The sequence below is a fragment of the Strix uralensis genome, chromosome Z (genome assembly GCF_047716275.1).
Source record: "Strix uralensis isolate ZFMK-TIS-50842 chromosome Z, bStrUra1, whole genome shotgun sequence".
Lineage (NCBI taxonomy): Eukaryota > Metazoa > Chordata > Aves > Strigiformes > Strigidae > Strix > Strix uralensis.
In genome coordinates this window covers 99324199-99347984 of record NC_134012.1, presented here as the reverse complement: position 1 = coordinate 99347984, position 23786 = coordinate 99324199, and the positions used below count along the sequence as shown (strand labels likewise).

The 23786-nt window shown below is 47.0% G+C and overlaps 1 protein-coding gene across 3 annotated transcripts in view; it reads right to left on the bottom strand.

Annotated features, from left to right (window-relative positions):
• The window catches only part of CTIF (cap binding complex dependent translation initiation factor), a 146716-nt gene that overhangs the window by 33766 nt on the left and 89164 nt on the right, over positions 1 to 23786 (bottom strand). For 2 of the 3 annotated variants that reach the window (XM_074856064.1, XM_074856068.1), the window contains 2 exons: positions 9133 to 9574; positions 7110 to 7439 (listed from right to left, as the gene is read on the bottom strand). In XM_074856064.1, the coding sequence (XP_074712165.1) occupies positions 7110 to 7439; positions 9133 to 9574 (772 nt within the window). The remainder of the gene's footprint in view (positions 1 to 7109; positions 7440 to 9132; positions 9575 to 23786) is intronic. The other variant, XM_074856065.1, reaches the window with a different exon arrangement.

The window sequence follows — 23786 nt, the reverse complement described above, 5'->3', positions numbered from 1 at the left end:
AACCCACCCCACCAGTAGCCCGCTGCCTGGATCTGGCCCAGAGCTGCAGGCAGGCTGCAGGCAGGCTGCGCAGTCTGCAGTCTCCACCTAGAGCCCAGCAGAGCCTCTGCTCCGTGTTGCCTCCACGCTGCAGCCCATGCACAGGGCGTGCACGGGTCCCACCATCCAAAGCCCCCCGGGTCTGAAATTGGCCGTGCTTTTAGCAGGCAGCAGCAGCAGGCAGCAGCTCAGCCAGGGATGCTCCTGACAATCCTCACCACCAGCCTGCAGGACCATGAGGAACCTCCACTGAGTCCCACCACCACTGCAAGGTGCCCAGACAGAGCATCCACTGGCCAACAGAGATGATCGGACACCAAGTACCATCCCTGAGGTCACACCAGGTGCTGGAACAGGGGCTGGTCCCCACCATGGCCTTGCAGCCTCGGCCCCTCCAGGGTGAAAAGGAGCCAGGAGAAAGCACACACGACTTATTTACTGAGTAAAGGTGATGGCTATTTTCTCACATCACGCCTGAGCATTGCAATATAAAATCTTACCAGCACATTGGATTCAAGTCAAATACACCATTCTTTAAGGCTTCTTTTCTTTTTTTTTCCACTTAGTCCTGCTTCCCACCTCTCAAGTGCATGGTGCCCTGCTACTCAAAACTAAACACCTCTGTGCAGACACATGAACGTGGCTGTGTCAGATGGACTCCAGCCCCCAGCTACCTGCAGGGCAGCGGGGACAACCCCCCTGGCATCCCCTGTGATGCCCACTGGTACGTCAGTGGCTCTGTGGTCACCTCCAGGTGCAGCTCAACTCCTCGTGGGGCTGTGAGCCCCGAAACCTACCCCTGGGCTCGGGCTGAGGACTGATGTGCAGTGCAACCCCACAGCCTATTTAATTTGGGGTCCAGCTCAGCTATTCCCAGCTCAGAGGGCTCCTAGTGCTTGTGGGGCACAGCTCCTGTCCCCATCCTCTCCTTCCTATCCATGGGAAATTGTTGCCTTTTTATGTGCACTCCATTAAAACCCCAGATCTTGGGTTAAACCCCTTTCTGCGCCCCATTAAACCCCCCCTCTCATCTCACCATCATCCTCCACGGAGGTGATGCCCAGGGCTCCCTCCTCCCCGCCACGTTCCCACATCATGGAAAGGCTGCGAAGGAGCCGGACGGCTCCTACAGCCACCGCTCTGCTTGGGAGAAGCGGCAAGTTTAAAGCATGCAGCTCGATATTTAATCTGGGGCTCTCCAATAACTCACAGACCCGCATGGGACCTGTCTGCCAGCGGCTCCCGTAACCTCAACAGCAAAGCCGAGCGAGCATTATTACTACGGGCAGCCGGCGCTGGCTTGGCCAGACTTAGGGGTAATGGCAGGGCCAGCTCTAATTGATGCCCAGCTCTGTCCTTCACCTGCTGGCGCGGGCAGGCTGCCAGCCTGCTCCCCTGGCTCCCTCTCCTGCCCGCTGCCGACATTTGCACGGGTTACGGATGACTGTGCAAAATAATTTTAAAATAGTAATAAAATAATGGAAATACAAATATTAAATAACAAAATAGGAATACAAAATTATAAAATTAATAATAAATAATAATATAAATAACAAACACTCTGTTACAGAATTACAGAGCATCTTCAGAGACACAAATGGGGGCAAACAAGACGGAACACATCTTCCTGCTCCTCCTTTTCTCCATGCCTGAGAGCAGGAGGATGCAGCCAGCTGGGGATGCTCCTTGGAGCCACCCACGGGGCTGTGCTCCCTGTCCCCCTCCAAGCCCATATATATACTGTGCATATATGTGTGTGCATGAATTTAGAATTGCTTTTGAATTCCCTGGGTGTACAGAAAATAAATCCCATCTGCAAAGCTGCATTTAGCAGGCAGCTTTCACTGGTGAGTCCCACCACGGTTTATAAAACCAGGACAGCGCTATCAACACCAGTGCAAAAATGAAAGGAAGAAGGTTTCTAAGCTTTGCAAGTTTCTGCAAACCCCCAAATGAAGGTGTTTACATAAGGGCAGCATCATTTGCTATTTCTCTGCCTGTGCTGGGCTCCTGCTGGGCTGGCAGAGCCCATGCACACATCAGCTCTGAGGTTCATCCCCCCAGAAGAGCTGTGGGCAGTGGCTCAAGCTGAGGAGGCTTCCCCCATTGAATCACCACCTCACCCTCATCAAACTCTTCTGGAAGGGAAACCAAGGGCAGCGATGTTAGGCTTGTGCACAGATCGAAGAGACCAATGTGATGTTGCTCCATGGAGCTGAGCGTGCAAACCCTCACCGCTGCAGCACTCAACACACACATCTTTCCAGCCTTGGGATTTGCTTCAGGGACCTCAGGACCCTTTTTTCCTCCTTAAATGCTACCTATCTTTCAGTGAAACAACCCTTCTGGTGACTCCTGGGGAATGTCTTGTCTGAGACAAGTGGTACCACTGTGTTTTCTGTGCATGAACGAGACCATCTGTAATCAAATCAAATTAAGAACAGCCACGGAAGGAGCACCCATGGGTTTTGCAATCAATGCTGGACATGGCTTACAGGTCAGACACTCTCCGGTCATGCTTGGATCCTCCTGCCTCCACCTCTGTCAAACCACAAACTGCTCCCCACAGAAGACCCAGATCTTAATCAGGTTAAGGGGGAAAAAAAATCTTTCAGTATTAATCATGTGTATTGCTTCCATGTCTCAATTCCCGCAGTATTCCCGTGGTGTCTTTATCCTCACAACCCCTACAATGGGGAAAGGGCTGCTATCACTGGGAGGTTAAGCCATTTGCTCAAAAAAAGGAGTGATTTCAGATCACTCCTCCCAAATCCTCATGCTCAGCATGGTAAACATGTCCCTTTGCACCCCGATTGATTCTCCAGTACATAAGAGGGGATCCAATCTAAATTTTCTTCTTTATCCTCCTCCTGGGCTGACAACAGGGTTTTGCCCACCTTCCTGGTTGACCCCCTCCAGAAGTGATCACACCGAGCACCTCAAACCCAGCCGAGACCCCTGAAACACAAGTGTGACATCTGCCAAAACCCACAGGATTGGACTCAAGGACAACCAGAGCGAAGCACAGTGCCGAACCAAGGGCAGGCCTTTCCTGGGGCATCGAGAGATTAACCTAAGATGATGAAGAAACCTCGTGCGGGTATGTGATAGGGTGTGCAATAGGGTACACCACAGGGTACAAATTAGGGTATACAATGGGCTACGCAACAAATAACCCTTCTCCACTTGCACCAAGGCATTTCCAACTCCGGGGCCGTACCAGGTGCTGGCTCTGGCTGCACAGGACTCTGCTGCTCTGTGTCGAGATGTCCATTTTGCGGTGTGTTTTTTTTTTTTTTTTTATTAAAAGAAGGTATCAGCCTTCTGTTTGATGTGCTGTTGGCCATGGTTGCTAAGGGGAGCAGTGTACAATTACAGCCCCAGTGATGTCCACTCTAATAATACACTTGGCTCTGCATAGCTCAGATGCAGACACAGCTCTGCTATAAAGAGCACGGCCATTTCAACAGAGGAATACTCCAACTTATGTTACATGTGAAGGGTTTGTGGCACGTTGCTTAACACCCCCCACCGAAAAAAAAAAAGCACCGCAGCCTGGACATGCCAGTGAGTGAAACCACGACAAGCAAAAACTTCTTGCAGGAAACTTACTTCCAATTTATTAATTAAAAAGGTATTTCTAGAAGGATGAAGAAACCATACATGTGTCCACCAAGGTGTTCTTGCATGCCTTCATCCACCCAAGCTCCCTGGGACCAATTTGGCCACATCCACCCCAAAGGCTTGCACAGCCCAAAATTGTTCTTTGTACCAAACACCAAACCAAACTTAATGAGAAGATCAAACCCAAATGGCCTGCCACACTACCAAGCCTGCACATGGGAGCATCTCCCCGAGCTTCACCAGCAGCCCACCCCATGACTCCCCTTTTGGCATCTCCCTTCAGCAGCCCAAAAAGTTCACAGCACCCAAATTCAAGGCTCAGCCAAGATTTGGGACCAAAACACAGAACGAAGAATAAATTCAAACCCGAGTTTTCTCAATAAATCCCCTTAGAGCCTGAAAAGGTGCGACGCTGGCTGGGGGGATGCTCTGCAGAGGAGCTGCTGGCAGGGAGGGGGATGACATGACAGCATTCCTGTGCCGCGGTGCTGGCATCTGTTTTGGGATCAAAACAAGTCCCCCGAGATAAGCTGCGAACATGTGCAGCCCCTGAGCGCGAGCACCTTGTCAACAGCTGAAAATGTAAGAGGAGTCAGGTTAAAAAGACAGTTTATTCAGTTTATTGCCTGTTCTGAGGCAAAACCCTTTGCTGCTTGGTTTAAGGTCTGGCAGGGTATAGGGTCATTGCCTATAGGTACTGGGGTGCTGATAGGGTGGCTCAGTGGGTTAATGCGTTAATTTATGAGATCCTCTGGTGGGGCTGCGCTGTTGCCATCGCAGTCCCAAGAGAAAGGGACAAACAAGCCCCTAGAAAACAGGAGCATCTGCTGGGAGCAGATGGGGGGGAGAGCGATCTGGCCCTAGGCGCCAGCAGCGCTGGGGGGGGGAATCACGTTGATCCCGATTTATCACACCCCAGCAGAGTAATTCCCCAGCTTGCCTGTGCCTGGTGAGCCGAGCTCCTTACGTCCAGGGATCAGATTAGTCTGAAAGGTGCTACAGAGACATAAATCCAGCTCTGGAGCAAGCTTTGTTATTAAAGTTTTCTTTTTTTGATTAATGGTAAATTATCTAGACATGGCTGATGGAAAGTATCTGATGGTGAAGGGGCCAGGACTGGAGCTGGGTAATGTTATATCATCAACCATATATCAATATATCATATTGATACTGATATATCAACATTGTATCATCAACCATATATCAATATATCAATATGATAGCCATATTACTCCACAATATCCATATATTATCCAATATACCATATTGATATTGATAATATATCCTATATCAATACCATCAACACCCTTATTTCATGTCAAGGCAGCTGCAATGAGTCTTCTGTGCTTGCTATCTGGGTCTGTCTCCAGCCAGGGCTATCAAGCCTGAATGCATCACAAAAATTCCCAGTTTAGCGCTTGCCCAAAGTATTTCATCAATCTGCGTGAATGCATCTGATTATTTTGGTTGGAAAAAGAAACTGTGCTTGGAGAAAGTCAAAATCCTTTACTATCAGAAAGGAAATGTTAAATTATTCACATAGCACTTTGCTTTTGACCTGTAGTGATCTGTCACCTTTTGCCCCATCAAGACATTTTTAAAAGATGTGCAGTTTGGGGCTGAGCAAATCCTTTTGCATATTTTCCTATACTCCAGCACATGAACTCAATCACCCGCACACCCTGCTCAGTCTTTGCATTTCTTCCCAGCTTTCCACAACGGATATCGCACTCCCATCGCACTGAGACCGGCTACATGTTCCTGGGAAGCACTTTGGGACTCTCTGGAGATAGGAGATGTATTATTTATTCTACATTCATGCTATGAAGAGCTGAATGTGAAGCCAGTTATTATTGCACAATGCTGCAGTACAGATCAGTCTACTGGGTCTGTTGGTAGGGGTGGAAATGCCAGGGCAAGAGAAGAAAGCAAGCTGGAAGAGTCCTCCCTAAGCCAGAAGGACTGACATCATCCTCAATTTTTGGATAACACCCTGTTGCTCCCTGGGTATCACTCCTGCACTTTATTTTGGATTTATTAGCATCGCTCAGCCAAACAGGGGAAGACACAAAGAGTGACCTGGCATGGGAAGAGTGGGATGCATGGAGATTTTAGAGCCCCCTCCAGCCTGTTGCTGCTAAATCTGGGACTGATGCTGACTGAAATTTGTCTTGTTCTGCTCTATAATCGCTTTGGAAGTAAATCAACTGGAAAAAAATTACCCCCTGGTACACGCGATGGGCAGATGTGTGTGTTGCCCAAGGGCTTTCCAGGGGAGAGCAAAGAAGGAGCAGGCACGGGGAGACATGCTGGGTTTGATACGTGCCCAGAGCAATGAGAGAAGCAAAACCAGACCAGTGACTCTGCAGAATTATCTTAGGTTATGCTAAACACCGATTTTCATTATTTTACTTTGCTCCTTATTTCCCTGCTTGCTGTGTTGCCCAAAAGCCAACTCAGCCTGCACAAGGCATAGGCAGCCAGGCACAGCATCCAAGGGAAGATCTCCAACAACAGCAAGAAGGGCAAGAAGATGTGTCAAAAACTGGAGCGATGCTAGGCACCGAACGTGGGCGGAGAGCAGGGAAATGAAACGAGAGCTTTGTACGTGGCACAGATGACACGTGTGTGTGAGGGAATGGCCAAATGGAAATACGTATTAATCAAGGATGGAAAATTCATGGTTTTAGCTCTACACGTCCTGTCTCCAGAAAGGCAGAAAGATGGAGGTCTGTGTGACACCCTCCCTAGAAAGCAACCCCACCTTTGATGGTGGCACTACAGTAAAACACGGTCCCCCCAGCAGAATGTGGGCAGCTGAGGACAGTCCTGTTTCTCCAGCTTACACCATTATCATAGACCAGTTATCAGAGCCACTGCTTTTTTCTCCCCCCTAACTCTGGGGTTTGGATGTTTTTGGAGCAGAACAATCAACCAGTGCGGCATATACCAATAAAAAATCACCCAGAATATTAGTTAATACAGAAATTATTTCTGTCTGGGTTGCAATCAGAAATGAGGAGCGAGTCCTTCAGTCAGGCGACGCAACCAACAGCCTACTCAGGGACCCCATGACTTAATCTGGTATCTCTGGTGCTGGGATGGGTTTCAGCTGAAAAGAGCAGCAACAACTGTAAGAACCTCTGGGTTCACTTCTCTTCATGCCACAGGGATGCTGCCACAAGCAACCCACTCATTTCACAGATGGGCCCTGGTGTGAGATACCATAATTTCACCTGCAGCTCATGAAATGGGAATGAAGAGCAACTTGACAATGCCCTCAGTGATTTAAAGATGTGCACAGACAAAACTGCAGGCACACTTCTGTTCTCTCATCAACTGGGTTCAACAGGAATTTGGTAAGAGCTCAGCTCCTGTCCAAATACATGGTAAGACCAGGTGAAGTGAAGCTGCAGGCATCTAACCAACTAATTTTATCTCATTACCTGCAACATGTTGAGGAGCAGACTCCGGAATTTTGTTCCTTCCACCATGAAAAGGGCCATTTTGTCACAGAGCTTGGCTGCCGTGGAAGCAAAGCTGCGGTCCGTCACTGCTTTCTGGTAGATGGTCTTGACTATCTCCCCCAGCATCTCCTCAGAGTTGGTAGAGTTCTGGGCCTCCTCCATGAAGGTGGTGAGTTTGGAGTCAACATCACTGCTGTTGTTCCTCATACTGTTGAGGATTTCAATTAATTTGTCCATTTTGTTCTTTTCGGGATTGGTGGTTTCCACCGTGACTTCGTCCTGGTCCGTGAAAAGGGAAAGACAAGGCGTCTGTTACACAAGGAAAAAACAGACATATCAGCCCTTGTCCTTCCATAACAGCAAAGGGGGAAGGGGATTGGAGAGACACAGAAACAGACACGTAAAAATCCAAACATCTTTTACAGTGCACTCATCTCAGCATTGAAAACCACAAGTGAATGAGTCCTGCCCCAGAAATGTTCTCTTTCCCCATTTCCCACAGCACTCAATCCCAGAGTCCTCCCCCTTGGCTCAGGGAGAAGACATGCTCGAGGGTCCTGAGCCAGGAAGCCAAGGTCTGACCACCTCTGACCGCCTTTGGCATCTTGGACAGGTTTCTGGGGGTGCCTGCAACATGGTGATAATGGGCATTTTTTTGCCTCTATTTTGAAAGTGCACTGATGTTTACAAAACGCTCAGATAATAATCCTACAAAAATATCTACTTTTTAATATATACTTAATGATCTAAATTGAGATAAAAAATATCACGTGATCCCAGCATCGCAAAATCTCTTAACTTTTCCATCTCTTGGCTGTTACAATTTTCACTTCACGTCACTACCATAGAATTTATTGCTTCTTTTCAACATTTAATTATGCATTTCCCTCTTTCCTCCAGTGTAAGCCATGTATCCTGCTTGCTCTGGTCTGCTCCCTTCTCCTCCTTTAGTTCAATCTTAAAACATGCTATCCAATACAAACCTGTAGCAATTCTTCAGACAGCCCCAATGCCAACCAGCAGTTGGAGTTGTCCAAAACTCCCATCAGGAGACCAGTTGTGTTGACCCAAGAGCGGGTGCTTATGTGATGTGTTTCTTATAAGACTATAAATTTTCAGGGAGAGCATTAAAATGAATACTCTGAAAGTCTCTGCTATATTCCCATTGCTTTAAAGAACATAAAAATAACTAACAAAATCTCTTCCTCCCCCTCATGCCACATACATAAATAGTAAATGCACATGCATTCAAACGTATACATTTCCAACATGCACTCCCATGGAATTGTATATGTTTGGGTTATTTTTGCTAAGCATTTTGGATATCTCATTGGAGATACCCCCATGGATGCATTTTCCACTCTGACAAAACAATCTCAAGAGAAAAAAATCTGAGTTTCACAGGGGGAAAACGGAGATATTATCTCCGAACCTCAGAAATCTGAGGCTGAATATTGTTTCCAAAAAGGATTTCTCCTCCGTCACTTGCATGCAATAGTTTTGTTATTGTTGGGTTGATGGAAGGAAGGAGGAAAGATAAGAGCGTATCAATTCATTGCTGAGATAAATGGATATCAGCTTTTAAGTAGCTGACTCCAACTGTTCAGCACTCAAAAGTCAAAGCTCTATAATGGTGGAGACAAGCTGCCTTTTTTAGACCTCTCTGCAAAGAGGATGAGTGCTGCAGACCAGGAGGCAGTCAGCTGGGATCAGCCGCTGGGGAAGGAGAGCCGATGTTGCAGCTCATGTGGGCACCAGAATTCCCCAAGGGTCTTTGCATGGGTAGGGGGAGAGTTCCCAGTCCTTCTTGGAAAACTCAAGCTGGTAGCAACCTCAGCCAAGAGAAGCATGAAGACATTTCAAGAGAAGTGTTGACACTGGGAGATTGTTGAGTGCATCCATGGAAAGGTCCCTTGAGTCCAACCCACCCTTTGTATGGAGAATGGCCAACAGCCAGACTCTTGGAAAAAGGGAAACTCAACATTTCCCTAAGAAATAGTACCTTTTCTTTTAGTCTCCTCCGCAGTCTGTCTTTGGATGACTGCAGCAAATTGATCTTAGGTCTTTCCCCAATGCGCTCATGAATACTGTCTTTCCGCTTGGTCTCTGACTCCTGGATGTACTGCTGAGACTGCTTCTCCACAGCCTCTGGGCCCCGATGTGCCTCCACGGGAATATGCACCGTGCAGACAGAGGTGTCCTCGATTTTCAAATTCTCAGTCTCTTTGGCGTTTCTGTGCGTTTCTTTGTCGTTGGGTGAGTGCTTCTGGTTGTGGTGCCATCTCCGGTTCTGGCTATAGCCGTGGTGGCCCGTCCTGCCTGAGGAGTGAGGGGCCTGACCTCCTTGATAGAGTTTCTGGTGGTCCCTGTTGTGTTTGGTGCCACCTTGCTGATGTTCTGTGTGCTGCTGAGACTTGTTCCCACCAGGAAGTCTCTGCTGTCGCCTGGAAAATCAAAGAAAGTCATTAGTTCACCCCTTCCAGCACGGCCCTGTTTGGTCAACACATCTGCCCCACCAAACAGCCCAGCTCTTGGTGGGTGGGATCTGTGGGTTTCCCTGCCACAAAAGGGGAGCCAATTTCTTAGCATCTAACAGTCTAGTACCAACTCATGCCTCTGAATCTCTTACAGTGATAGGCATATTTCAGCTGAAAGTTTTCATGAACAATTAGATAACATGACTTTGGTTGCCAGGAAAATCTCTCCCAGGTTTCTGTGTTTTCTGTGTTGCTTCCACACTAAACCAGAGAAGACCTCGTTAGTCCTAGCTGAGCAGTGGGAAGTCAGTCAGGCAAGAAATATCAGGAAATACTTTTTTCTGAAGACCTAAGGAGTTCCTGATACACCTAGCCTACAGCATTGCTTGCACCTCTTGCCTGCCACCTCTGCTGTACCAACGTGGCACACCGATGCATTGGTTTGCAGTGAACCATTTTATTTCTAAGTGATAAAAAAAAGCTAAAAATTACTGAGTAAAAGAGGCGCCCACACCAAATGGTTTTATTTGGCCTTTCTTCATGCGTGTCCATCATTGGTACACTGGGACAGAACACGTGCATGGATGAAGCAGCTGAGGACCATGCTTGGCTCTGGCAGCACAGGGAGCCAGGACAATTACCTCTGGAGAAGAGGCTGTGTGAATACTGCTCCAAATGGATAACACAGAAATTCAACAGCCATAAAGATGAGGAATTGTCTGCAAATGGTTTGCTCAAGAGACTATGGTGGCTCAGAAGGGGTGAGCAAGCCCCTATGTGCTGGCCATAACCCATAGCCAAGTTAGCAGGTCCCTGAAAAACCAACAGTGGAACAGAAGAAACACTTTGGCAGCCTCCAACATTTCAGATTTCCACATGGGCTGCAGCGTGGCTGTACCAAGCAGAGAAGGCAGAGCTGGAATGCCATCACCAAGGATGCAATTAAGATGGAGATGGTCCTGGCATTGGCTGCCTTTGCCTGGGACAGTGCAGGCATGGGACACCTAAGCACGGCAGCAGCCCCTTGCCTGCTTGCTGCTTTTTTAACACTCAGGAATGGCTCTGAGAGCACATGAGATGCTTTAATGCTCGGCTCCTTACATGGCTGCTGGGAGCAGCGTTGGAGGCTCACACAGGACCTCTCCCCCGCATCGTCCCCTGAAACAGGGAAACAACTGTGAGTGCTGCAGTGACCACACTAGTCTACATCCATACTGGTTTTGTAGCTGTTATAATCCCCCTGCTCAGCCTCAACCCTTACCCCAAACCCCCGCCTCCATTTGGATAAATAGCAGTGTTTATTTTAAACCCGTCGCATAGCAATTAATTTTATTTTCATCATCTGCACCGCTCGGCTAAGGGCGCTTGGATGAAGGAAGCAGCCATTCACAAATACATTTCAATGGTCAGCGGCTAAACAGTCTCCAACCCTGCCTGCCAAAGCCATCTGCCCGTCAAATCTGTATTCCTTGGCATACCCAGGAGTTAAAACCTATTTTCTGAGGCCAACTGGCTCTTAACCATAAAGAGCGAGGGCTCGTGTTTGGCGAACGCAGGACCAAGAGGCTTGTTCGCGGTGGCAGTGGAAGGAATTTGTGTTTAGTCTCAGACCACTGGATCTGGTTTTCCAAGATATTCAACGTCAGTTTTGGTGTTTTTTTTTTTTTCAGGCTGAAAGGCAGGGAATAAAAAAAAAAAAAAAGGACACGGGGGAAGCTTTCCTGTTTGCTGGAGCTTACAAGCATTTTATGAGTACAGATTCTCCACATCAAGTTTTCCTGGCATTTCTTTGTTTCCTCTCAGTAACGCAATCACATAAACCACTTTGTAAAGAGCAATGCTTATTAAAAGGGGAATGTCAAAATAAAAGTTAGTGAAAACCCCTATCTAGTACTAAGCCCTCACATGCTTAAGCATACAAGAGTTTTGTTGATATAATTCAGCGTTTGCTTTCTGTGGTTTTGCTCTTCTCTCAGATGTCTGAGTTTAACTGTTTGGGTGCACTTTCAGCCTTGGGTTGTAAGCCAGAGAGGCTGCTACTTAAATAATAAACTGTATTTAAGTTGCAAATATCGCACAGAAATGATGAAAGTTGCATACAGTGACAGCTTTAATGTAAGCAGAGGTAAGGCAAAATGCCTGGAAATGAGCTGGGAACCAACCTCTGCTGTAAATTCCTGCAAGAAATGCATGCAGGGACATTTTTTTCCTAAAGATATAATGATACTATAAACCAAACCGCTTCTGTTTAAGGGCTGTGAAATTAAAAGAAAAGGTTTAAGATTTAAAAAAACCACTTAAGCCAATGGGGAATGTGCAAGATTTTTCAGTTTGGGTCTTTTGCAATAGGACAGGGAAAGGACAGGGCAGCTCCGTCCCTGTACAGAACAGCTAAAAGGCAATATCCCATGGCAAGGGGCAGAGCAAACACAAACCAAAGCTTTGCAGTCACTGACCACAGGACGGAAAACACCAGAGTTAAACAAGTTAGGGAAAAAAAATTTGCAAGAAATAAAAGGCAAAGGAAGAATGGCAAACAAGAAGCAACGTCCGTGACTTGGCAGCAGGCAGGGGTCTAGAGGATCATCCAGCATTCAGGCAAAGACTCGTCGTGTGCTTTTATCTTCCCAACACCCCAGCGAAGAAGAAAAGCCAAGAAGAAATAGCACTCTGCAGCCAAAGCAGGGAGAATGGGGCCCAGATCTTAAAACTTTTTTGACTGCACAGCATTGCAAGGCCTGGGAGGTTGGCATGACCCATCCTTGATCTCAGGTGTGACCAAGGCGCTGGGGACACAGAGAGCCCCAGGAAGGGGCAGGATGGGGACAAGGGCACCCCACCACACACACCTACTGTGGGTTGAGTTGATGGAAACAATCTCATGCTTGCTCAAGGGCGGGTGTGTAGGTGCCAAGATGGTGGCTTGGGGTGACCTACCAAGCCTAGGGAACCAGACCATGTAGGAGCAGAAAGGCACTTCCCAACCCCGGCTTTTAGGTTTGTGATGCCAAAGGGAGGAACAGTTGAAACTTGAATCACACACCAACATCCCCCAGAATAGGAAGAATTCACCCCAGAAAAATGCTGCAGCTACTGGGAAATCCTTCTTCTGTCCCTTTCTGCTCATCCTTTGCTGTAAGGACACAACACCTTGTGGGGGACCCTATTTCAGCTACAAGAAAAAGTATCTAGACAGCACCACAGTCTCTTACCTTTTGACTCTGTTTAACATTAAATAACTATTTTCACTTCAAAGGCCAAATTCTGATTCAGCTCAAAACTCCCCAACCTCAGTGGGACTGGGGATTTGGCCATCGGTCAACATGGAAACTAAAGAGACATTCAGAGTCACAAAGAAACTGCAGAAGTACTAAAAACCAAGGGGAGACAGTCAGGGTTGCCAAGCTGGAAATAGGATAGTATCTCTTCTGCTATCGTTTCTCCACTGATTTTTTTATTTAATTAACTAAATGAGATACCTTTCAACAGAATTTAGATCTGACAAATGTCTGCTCTGTTGGAGGAGCCTACGCAAACAAATCTAAGGCTTCAGCTGTCTCAGTGATTACCAGCCTACGTGCTCAGAAATACAGGATTCCTGTAAGTTTTTACTACATCGTTTGCTCCCAAGGAAAGGGGCTGGAAGGCACAAGGCTGGGGAAAATAACTCCAGACACGTGGACAGCTGTGGTCTAAAACACAGTTGCTCCATCCCGTCAGCCCTGCTCATATCCCCCCTCTGAGTGAGACAAGTCCTCCGAAAGCCCCGACCATTTGTCTGGCATGCAGAGAGCCAGAGGACAATGCGGGGTTACATTCTGCTGGTGGTTGCGCAGAGATGTGGTTAGGCAATTCTTACAAATACTGAGAGGTAAGGAGCTACATCTCCAACAGCACTTGAGATATTTACCCCACGGTGCAGAGCACCGCATACGGCCGATCCTGTCCACGGGCTCAGGGACTGGGTGCTCTGGATATCCTGGCTCATGTCTTTGAAGAACCTGCCTGGACACCACGCTTGCCCTAAAATCCCAGGCAACTCTCCCACGTGACAAACCCTCCGGGGCACGCGAAGCTCCTCGCAGGATGCTGGTTTTGTCCTGCTTTTGGGCACAGCCTGATACCTGGTGGGCATGTCCAGGGCCACCCAGCAGTTAACAACTAATATGGACTTGCAGCCACTCAGGCAAGAGGTTGAGAATGAAGAGCGGTACCGTGGCCAAGGTCAAACCTTCTGCATCCCTTTCATCCTTCTGGTGCTTGAATGAAAACACTCCTCACTGCATTTTGCAAGGCAGGAAGTTTCCCTCCACCCTTTCTTCTGCCCAGTCAGGATCTCATCTCTGTGCCAGGATCAGGCCCAGGAACACGACAGTCTTGGGACTATCTCATCATCAGCTTTGCTATTAACATGCCTGCAATTAATTAGCAATTTGTCATTATACGGGCAATTCTGTTGCAGAAATGGACTCTGTGGAACCTTTGACTCCAGATCTCACTTATCTGTGACACCCCTCAAAGCTAGAGGAGCAGAGCACCCCCAGGGCACACAGCAACTGTACCTGTGAATGGAGGACTGGTGGGGCTGGCTCTATGGGATGAAGGGCCACCTCTGCCCACCTTCTTTTTGAAAATCCCACAGCAGTTTTCCGTTGAGGGAGGGAAATTAAAAAAACATCTTAGAGTCACCACTGGAAGAGTTAAATGCACAGAGATCGATAGCAATTGGGTTCTTCCTGGCCGTACCAGCTAGCTGCCCAGGATACTCTGCCTGAAAAGGGAAAGGGCAGGAAGAACCAAGTCCTCTGAAACATCCCCTGAACAAACTAATTGCTCTGGGCCCAGCCTTTCTGAACTAAGCATATTCCAGCCAGACCAGCTGCTTCACCTTGCGTGATGCAGCTCCACAAAGAACTGGACTGGCACCCCCGAGCAGGCGCTGCTGGAGGTGTTTGGGCATGGCAGTGCTGCTACAGTCAAAAACGCCCATCAGCACTGGCTTTGGGCACCTAAGAAACATCATAGACCAAACTGGAGGGTCCAAAGGATGCCAGTTAGGAGCTGGTGGAGTTTTATAGCATCTAAAACTGGTCCTGGAGGTCTGGGGAATATTGTTATTAATTTAATGAGGAGAAAGGTCTGAATTTCTATTCTAGAGGCCTGACTTCCCCTAGAAGTATTCTTTCTTCACCAAGCCTACCTCCATCAAAGGCACTCTGATGTTTTACGTGCATGTATAGTGTATAACTCAGTGTTGCTTTGGTACAGCCGTTTTCTATCCTTGCTATGACTGAGAATGGGAAACACTCAAATAAGCTTGACGGTTCCACACAATTTAATCAAAAACCTCAAAACCCCACAGAAAGTAACAACCAACAGCTCAAAGGATGAAGAACACAGGACTTCTGTGTGTTTTCCCTTTGGCTTTCTCTCTCAAACCGGTTTCACTTGGCTCCGGTTTCATTTTTGTTTGCATTTTTCTCAGATGAGAAGGGAACAAGATGTCATGTTCACTCCTGAAAACAAAAATGAAATTATTCACACTTCTTTTATGCCTTTCTGTCACTAGGGTTAAAGTCTATCCCAACCACTAGACCCAGCCCACGCGTCTGGATGGACACAGCATTTTGGAAGTGTAGAAAATCCACCTGTCAAAATGGTGGTGATCAGGATCTAAAATAATCTCTGAACAGTTGAGATGCAATGAGTACTTTAGGTCTTACATGTACGCATCCTTGAAACATACAATGAACTCCAGAAGACAACCACAGCCAACAAAAACAATGCTGTGAGGGTGGAGACGTTTTTGATGAGGGTCACAGAATCTGGCTGCTGGGAAAATCATTATGAAACCTTGATGAGCTGCCTACCTGGGCACAACTCCTCATCACCACCTTGGTCTTGGGGTATAGCCACTGCTGACAACCCTTCCGTGGGCCTGGACATCACATCTGTCTTTGTTTGCTAGATTATTTTGTTTGGCCTTTACAACTAATTTCTAGTTGTAAAAAACTACTATAAACCAAGAGGGTAGCATTGATTTTTATGGTGAGGGTGGTGAAACACTGGCACAGGTTGCCCAGAGAGGTGGTCGATGCCCCATCCCTGGAAACATTCCAGGCCAGGTTGGACGGGGCTCTGAGCAACCTGGTCTAGTGGAAGAGGTCCCTGCTCATGGCAGGGCGTTGGACTACATGACCTTTAAAGGTCCCTTCTAACCCAAATGGGTCTGTGATTTTATGACTGAAGGACTTCACACAGAGACACCCAAGGTGCTGAAGCCATAACACATCGAAAAAATGGGTGTAGGACATCTCATCATGGGATGCGTTATCTTCTGCTATGGGATACTGACTGATTTGGCCTTTCCAGACACAGAAATGGACTTGCCTTCTTCTTGTGCCTTCCTGCAGCATCACCTCACACCATCGGTGTCCACCACTTCTCCCACCACAGGGATGGACACCCATTCACAGGACCACCAGACGAGCACCCAGCCTGCAGGCTGTGCTGCAGGAGCAGAGACAGTGCTGCTGGGCTGAAAGGACACAGCACAAAGTCCCTTGGAGCAGGGTCAGCAAAGCACTGAAGAGCAAACTTGTCTGGTGTTGGAAGTCCAATGAAAGTCCTCACATTCTGCAACGCTCGGCCGCACAGGCTGCCTGAGTCAGCTATTTTCTTCTAAGCTTCATGGAAATGAATCTTCAGGAGGAATTTAAGTAGCTGTTTTGCAACACCAGCTTGGGAAAGACATCCCAAGTACAGATGGCATGCGAGATAGCTCCAAAACAGCTCTTTAAATGCTTTGCTGGATCTCCCACAAATCATTAGGGATGTCCAGATGGAGGCCCTTGTTGCACAGAGCGGGCAACCAGCTAGGAAGACACCCCCCGGACTTCAAGGCTGACTGCCCAGACTGGTGTGGAAATCACTGCAGTGATTTTATGTAGAAATTGCTTGGAAATGGTTCTCTTCACAAACTACATTACATGGAATTATGTTTTTGGATTCTTAGCGTACTGTAAACTTGATTGCAAAAATTACATGAAAACCATAGGAAAATACAGTGAGAAGGAACTGAATCCAGTTTAGTTGAAATAGTTTAAATCTGAAAGACACAACCACAGGACACAAAGTTTCCCAAAAATCTGCTGAGCACAAACACACGCGAATCCTGGGCCACTGATAAGAATGTGACTTGAATGAATATAGATTCATCCTTTACTACTTTGCAATAAAAGAGCTTATATCTCAGACTCCAGGCTGCCTCCTTTAAAAATACACCAAGGCTGATCAGTTATCCTGAGATCTGATAATCCTCCAAGAGATATAAACTTTAAACCCGTGCCAAGATGCACAGACACAGCCCACCACCATCCCTCCATGGTTGTGTCCCTCAAGACACATCCTAAATAGTACGTACCAGCCCCCACCTGCTGCCTTTTTGTTCAGCTGTCTTCCTTTAGACCTCTGTGACTCTTTGACCTGCAGCAAGGAGACATCCTAGGTTTTTTCCATATCCTATTTATACCAGTGCTTTCTAGTGAAGAAATAAATGTCTTTCCTGTAGAAGCTAAGGCAAGATTTGACAGGATCCCCTAACAGCTGTCCAGACATATGAGATGACCCAAAGTCAATGGCAAGCAATTACTTCCGACACAGGGATCTGGTAAAACACCAACCCAAGGAGCAAAGATGCTTTGGACTTATGTGTGCCAGAAGCTTTATCAAACATATTAAATAAATTTATTTTAAAATGATGCAGCGTGCTGTAGCATTTAGTGTAGAACTCTGGGAGCTCAGTTGATCTGGACATTGACTTATTGCAACCAACTGACAATCCTAAGCAGCAAGTGACAATCCTAAGCAGTTTCCCAAATGTTTACCTAAGCCTGTCCCATTGTCAAAAGAGTTGTCTCCTCTTAACCCCACTCCTGCCTCCTCTCTCACGCTACCCTTAAGGCTCGCATGGACGTGCTGAGCCGTGCCATGGTCTGATCCACTCTGAAAATTTATTTTCTCTTGGATGAGCTTCCCCTCGTCAGTTTGGATGGGAACACGCTGCTTGGGGGGGAGGCACAGACCTGGGTCACCTTTTGCAGCTCCAGTGCCAAGTAACTGTTGGCCCTTGCTGCTTGGGGACCAGCACCCCCAGCTTTAATCAGGAAATAGGGGTGATCCATAGCATCTGCACATCGCTGGGAATGGATGGAGCAATGTTAGTTTAAATGAAAGAAAGAAGCCTGTTGTCCACTCGTGCCCCGGAGGCTGTCACGCTAAATAAAGACATTATCATAGAAAGAGCAGATACTCAGCGCCTTCATGCCTCTCAGTGACCCCAGCACCTTCCGAATCAATCTAGGGACTCTCTTTCCCACAGATGGTCCCTTGGAGACAGACTGCTGTGGCTTTAGTAGGAATAAATGGATACAAAACAGTTAACAAATATCCAAAAATAGAGCGTAGTTAACTTTTTTTTTTAATATGGAGATGAAAAATCCCTGGGTGATTTAAATGCCAGCAGAGATATTAGCTGCATATAATAGATGCAATATTTTTAATACTAATATTTTGGGCTGAGACAAGAGCGGGAATGGAAAGTATTTCCAGTGCCTTGACTTCTTTATTTTGCAAACATCAGTTGCTAACTGGGGTCAGACAGAAATATTGTTTCTGCAACAAGAGCCCAAACAACTTGAGCTGGCAACTTCTTCAACACACTAACCGTGCCAGGAGGCCCTGCAGAGCTTCAGCACATTGCTCCCTCCCAGGTCTCCGGGGCCAACGTCCCCAACTTGGGTTTGCAGGAAGAAGGAGCAGGTAGTTAAATGCTCTCCTGCAGAGAGGGTGGCTACTTGCTGTGGCCAAAAACTGGAAGTCACCACCCAAACCGTGCAGCCACACTGCTGAAGTGCTGCGGGGCTTCTTCAATGGGCCAGATCTCATGGAAAGACCCTGTGTGACACAGGGGATACCATGAAACGTTTTTTTACTCATTGAAAGCATCAACCTCTGTTTGCCCTTACCTCTCAGTTCAGTTGCCAGATAACTTTGGAGAACAATCTGGCAGCAGAAAGCCCTCAGTGCTCGTTCCAAGTGATCACCAGGAATGGTACATTTATATTCAAGGATTGAAAGTAGGAGAAAGAAACAAGTTATTTCCCTTTATATTCACTCCGGCAACCAGCTGCTGACAACACCTCCATGAACTCATGCTGGAAAACAACGTGTAGATGGATAAACCTATTTCCAGTACTGAGGAGCCATGCCGGAAACACTCCACCAAAGAGAAAGCCATTTCAATAACAGATCGGTTTCCTAGTGCAGAGGAACCTGCCGCTATATTTCCTTCCCTCAATTCTGCCCGGCTGAAATAGCATCACGTAGACGGTTGTGTTTTGCACTACATAACACTAAAAGAGCAGCCTTGAAGGACAGTCTCATGGGTGACAGGGTTTGCACATATGAAGGTCTGGTGGCCACGGGTTCACTGCAAGGTCTGCAGTGGAGGAAGATCCAGCCACAGCCCCTTCCCGCCTTTCTGCCTCAGTTTCCTCACAGGGAAAGGGGGGATGCTGAGAGCAGCCCTCTGCCAAAAAGCACTTTGAGGTTGATGGAGAACAAACCACCGCAGTGTTGCTTCATCTCTGGCTGTCTTCCCTGGGGACAGCTCTTGAACTCCTGCCCTGTGACTCTTCCTACAGCTGATCGACCCAACAGCACCCTACACTTGCCCACACGATGAGGATTTTCCTGCCCAGCTGGTTAAAAATAAGTAAATCACATCATCAGCTACCAAAGCAACACCCATACAACCAAGATGACCAAGGTGCCCTGGGTGGAGGGCCACAAAAATGATCAGAGGGTTGGAACACCTCTCCTATGAGGACAGGCTGAGAGACTCAGGATTGTTCATCCCGGAGAAGAGAAGGCTCCAGGGAGACCTTAGAGCAGCCTCCCAGGACTTAAAGGGGGCTTAGAAGAAAGGGGGACAGACTTTTTAGTAGGGCCTGTAGCCATAGGACAAGGGGTAATGGTTTTAAACTAAGAAAGAAGAGATTCAGACTAGATAAAAGGAAGAAATAGTTTATGATGAAGGTGGTGAGGCCCTGGCACAGGTTGCGCAGAGAGGTGGTCGATGCCCCATCCCTGGAAACATTCCAGGCCAGGTTGGACGGGGCTCTGAGCAACCTGATCTAGTGGAAGATGTCCCTGCTCATGGCAGGGGGGTTGGACTAGATGGCCTTCAAAGGTCTCTTCCAACCCAAACAAGTCTGTGATTCTGTGATTCTATGATCCCAGAACTGGCACTGCTGAATGCTTCTCTTAAAGGTCTTGCTTTCAAAATGGCAAAATTGGTTTTAAATGCTGACTCCCACTTTGCTGGACACAACTGAAGAGCTAAGGTAGTGTTTAACAAACAGTCAGTTAGTCTGCAGGCACAGCCATGAGAGCACTTTAACCCTCATGACATGAAAAGAAGGATGGTTCAAAATAAGCAAAAGGAGGTATTTCTTCACATAATGCACAGTTAAACTGTGGAGCTCTGCTACATGAGATGTGAGTACCAGGAATTCACAAGAGTTCAAAGAGCACATTGCGAAAGTCATGAAAGGAAAATCAATCAGGAGCTACTGGATGCAAAAGTGAACAAATGTGGTCCTGCAGATCCTCAAAGTGTAAATTCCTGCAGAATAACAGAATCATTTCGGTTGGAGAAGAACCTTAAGATCGAGTCTGACCACTAAGAAGAGGAGAACACTACTGGGAAGCAGCATTACCTGCATACCCTGTTCGTGTCATGCTCATCCTGGTGTCCATTGCTGGTCACCAAGCCAGGTGGTCTGGTGTGACCCTTCACAGCTCTCCTCCTGCTGTTACTGACCTCCCAACCAGCTCCAGCACACCACTAGCACATCTAATTGCACATGAAAAGCTCCTGCCCAGCTGCTAATGCAGGATGGCATGGCAACCATAAGATAAGGCGAGTCATCTCCCAGCTGGGTGGAGGGGTTGCGATGTAAGGCACTCTGCACGCCCAGCCAGTGGCAATGCACAGGCAATTACTGCCGCCCAGCTCACGTGCCGTAATTCATTAAGCCGCAATAACGCAATCACCCAGCTGAGTCCTTTTAGGAACAAACCACCGAGACAATATTGTCCCCTGGGGACCTGCAGTTCAGAGAATTAATTTAGTGTAATAACTCCCAGCGATGTTGCAGACAATCAAACTGAAAGAAATGATGATCTGTCTTTAAACTGCCTGTAACCAACCCCTTGGCTGATGCCCACCAGCTCTGCTTGGGCAGGCGGCACAAGTGCCGACTGTTTACTTGGGACTTTCATGCACAGGAACAATTAATCACAGAATCATTCAGGTTGGAAAATACCCTTGGGATCATCGAGTCCTTGGGAACATCCTTGAGGAACCTCATCATGAAGCACCAGCACTCCAATAAGGAGTTCTTCACCTTGTTCACCTGAATGCTCAGCTTCAGCCAGTGCAGCTTTCTTAGTCATAAGGTTTAGTTTTAGGTAATCCTGTGAGGAGCAGGGAGTTGGACTTGATGATCCTTATGGGGTCCTTCCAGCTTGAGATACTCCAATTCCTTTCTGAAGGATTCATTAGTGCAGTTGATACTGAAAACGTGGCCTGCCCTTCACCACTGGTTCAAGGTTTCTAAATCTTAAGCAGGACAGAAACTATTACTTTAACAGCATCTCTGCTTAGGTGCTTTCAGCTGCCTAGAAGGATTTTTTGCATTGTTACACTCTAAACACTATGATTTGGCTAGATGCTAGTCTTGCTACTCATCATTGCAGGCGAGTACACCACCAGAGACTTACTTTTATCCTTAAAAGAAAAAAAAAATTTTCTCAGGAGCTTTCTCAGGAGAAGAGCGGTCCCACAAATGGCAGCTATTCACAGCCACCATCGTGCTGACTCAGCTCCTCAGTGTTGACAGCTGTGACATCCCCGGTGGGTTTGGGATGCTCCCTCTGCACCCCCGAAGAGAGTTTCCGTGGCAGCTCCAGTAACCCCCATCAGCTCCCAGGGGAGCATGAAGAAGACATGAGCATAAGGAAGAAGAGGATGAAAACCTGATTTCCAGATGCTGCTTCAGGGGTTCAGACCCACGTGGCGTTAAACCTTATTAATTTGACTTGGAAATCCTACCGAGAAGGAAAAGCGTGTTTCGATCTTTTCAATTTCTTCCCTTTCTCTTTATTCTGTTTCAACACCATTTGTTGAGTTCAGTAAAGGCACTGTAAATCATTTAGCTCGATGTTAGTTTTCAGCAAATACCCATTCCATCTGAAACATTTCATTTTGTTCCAGCTAGGAACAGTACTTCGTCACTAAAATAATGTCTTGATATTGTTGGTTTCTTTAATAAACATCCTCTCCTCTCACTGCAAAGCCTTCAGTAAATGGCCCTGGAAGAACAAAAGACATTTCTGTATTGTTTTAAGTTCTCTTCCTTTCTGAAAACCTCAATTAAAATGGTGAAAAAGCAAACGTGTTGCTACTATACTCTGTAATTATGAACTCATTTCTATTCACTCGCCCAGCAGGAGAGGTTTGTCCCCGTGACCTCTGAGAACGGGTTTCTAAGGCTTTTCCAAAATTTCACAGCCTTAAAAACGACACGTTCATGTCAGCCGTAAAACACGTTCACCTTCGCCTTCACCCAAAATAAATTGCAATCTTAAAATCCAGGGTGAGGGCCATTCCTGTGACTATTTTTATTTGTGAAAGGAGCCCTAGTGCTGGCCATGAATAGGTTGGCATGGGAGCAGCTCTGGAAATAGTGCAACCCTTCAAGATAGTGTGAAAATTGCATGAATACAGGCTGTCAGCTTATTGTAAAGAGTCTTCAAATAAATACCTTCCATGGCACGCTCCTGAGTGATGGTCTGGCTTTTCTTAGCGATTTTTCCAGCACAAAATCTACCTGGCCCGAAGAGGACATGTGCGAGTGTGATCCCAACCTCTTGCCTTGCCAATGTGATGCTTGTGGGAACAAGTGTGGGGCTTTGGCAAAGTCCCACTGAGAAAACATTTTGTGAGAAAAAATGCTGGGACAACTTGGATATATGTATGTATCTTGGTTATACATGTGTGTGTATATATATATCTTTAAGCTGAGAGTGAAAGACGAGGGTAAACAAGAAGGAAAATAATTTTTTTATAAGAGATGAAACAATGGACAGGAAGATGATGCCTGAGAACTCAGATAACAATGAATGCAGAATAGCAGATTTTCACATAAAGTAATATTGTCCTTTAAATACAAGCTAGAAAATAGCTTTAAAATTCACATGTACAAATACAAGCCACACTGCTTTAGAGTCCATTCCTGATGCTCTCACGATTTCATGTGCCCATGACACACCTAGGCATATATATTTCTTTTTTCTTCACATTTAGGACCAAATCCAAGGCAGCACACATACATCCACAACACAGCTCAGGCAGAGCTGAGGACTTGACAGCTCATCAACCAATACTGAAAACCCCACCCAACCCCAAGGTTCACATTTTGTCTGAAATGTAAGTGCCAAAAGCATCACTGCCGTGCACATCCTGAGATATCACCATCTCATCAGACTTCCCCCAGTTCAGCCAGCTCCTGCCTTAGGACATACCAGACTCATCAACTGGACATCCACCCACCAGCTCCCTTCTGGAAGAAACCTTCTAGAAGAAGGTGTAAATTGATAACTGAAGTGAAAATGAGTGAGGGGTTGTAGCAGGAGTTGGCAATGACTTTAAGGGGCTCAGGGCTAAACCCTTCCACCTGTGATGACAACAATTCTGTTGACACCTGTTTATGAAAAACTGAGGGCAAAAAAAGCCTACTAGGCACTCCACCCAGGCTGCTGAAACAGCAGTGACTGGTGTCAACTCCTGCTCATTAGCAGTCTTGGCTGGTAGACCTCCGTAGGGTCTACCTACCCAGCTGATGGGTAAGGGGGGTTTTCCTCTGGCCAGTGAAGCCAGGCAGCCTCAACAAGGGGTTGACTAAAGGGATCTCATTAGCCGTGTGCATCTTTCAGGTACAGACACCAGCACATTTTCTTCAGTCACTAGAAATACTTACGGCAAGCATGGTCTGAAGTGGACACTGCTGCCTCTAAAGCTTCTCAAGAAGTGCCAAGGTGGCACTTGCTGTGA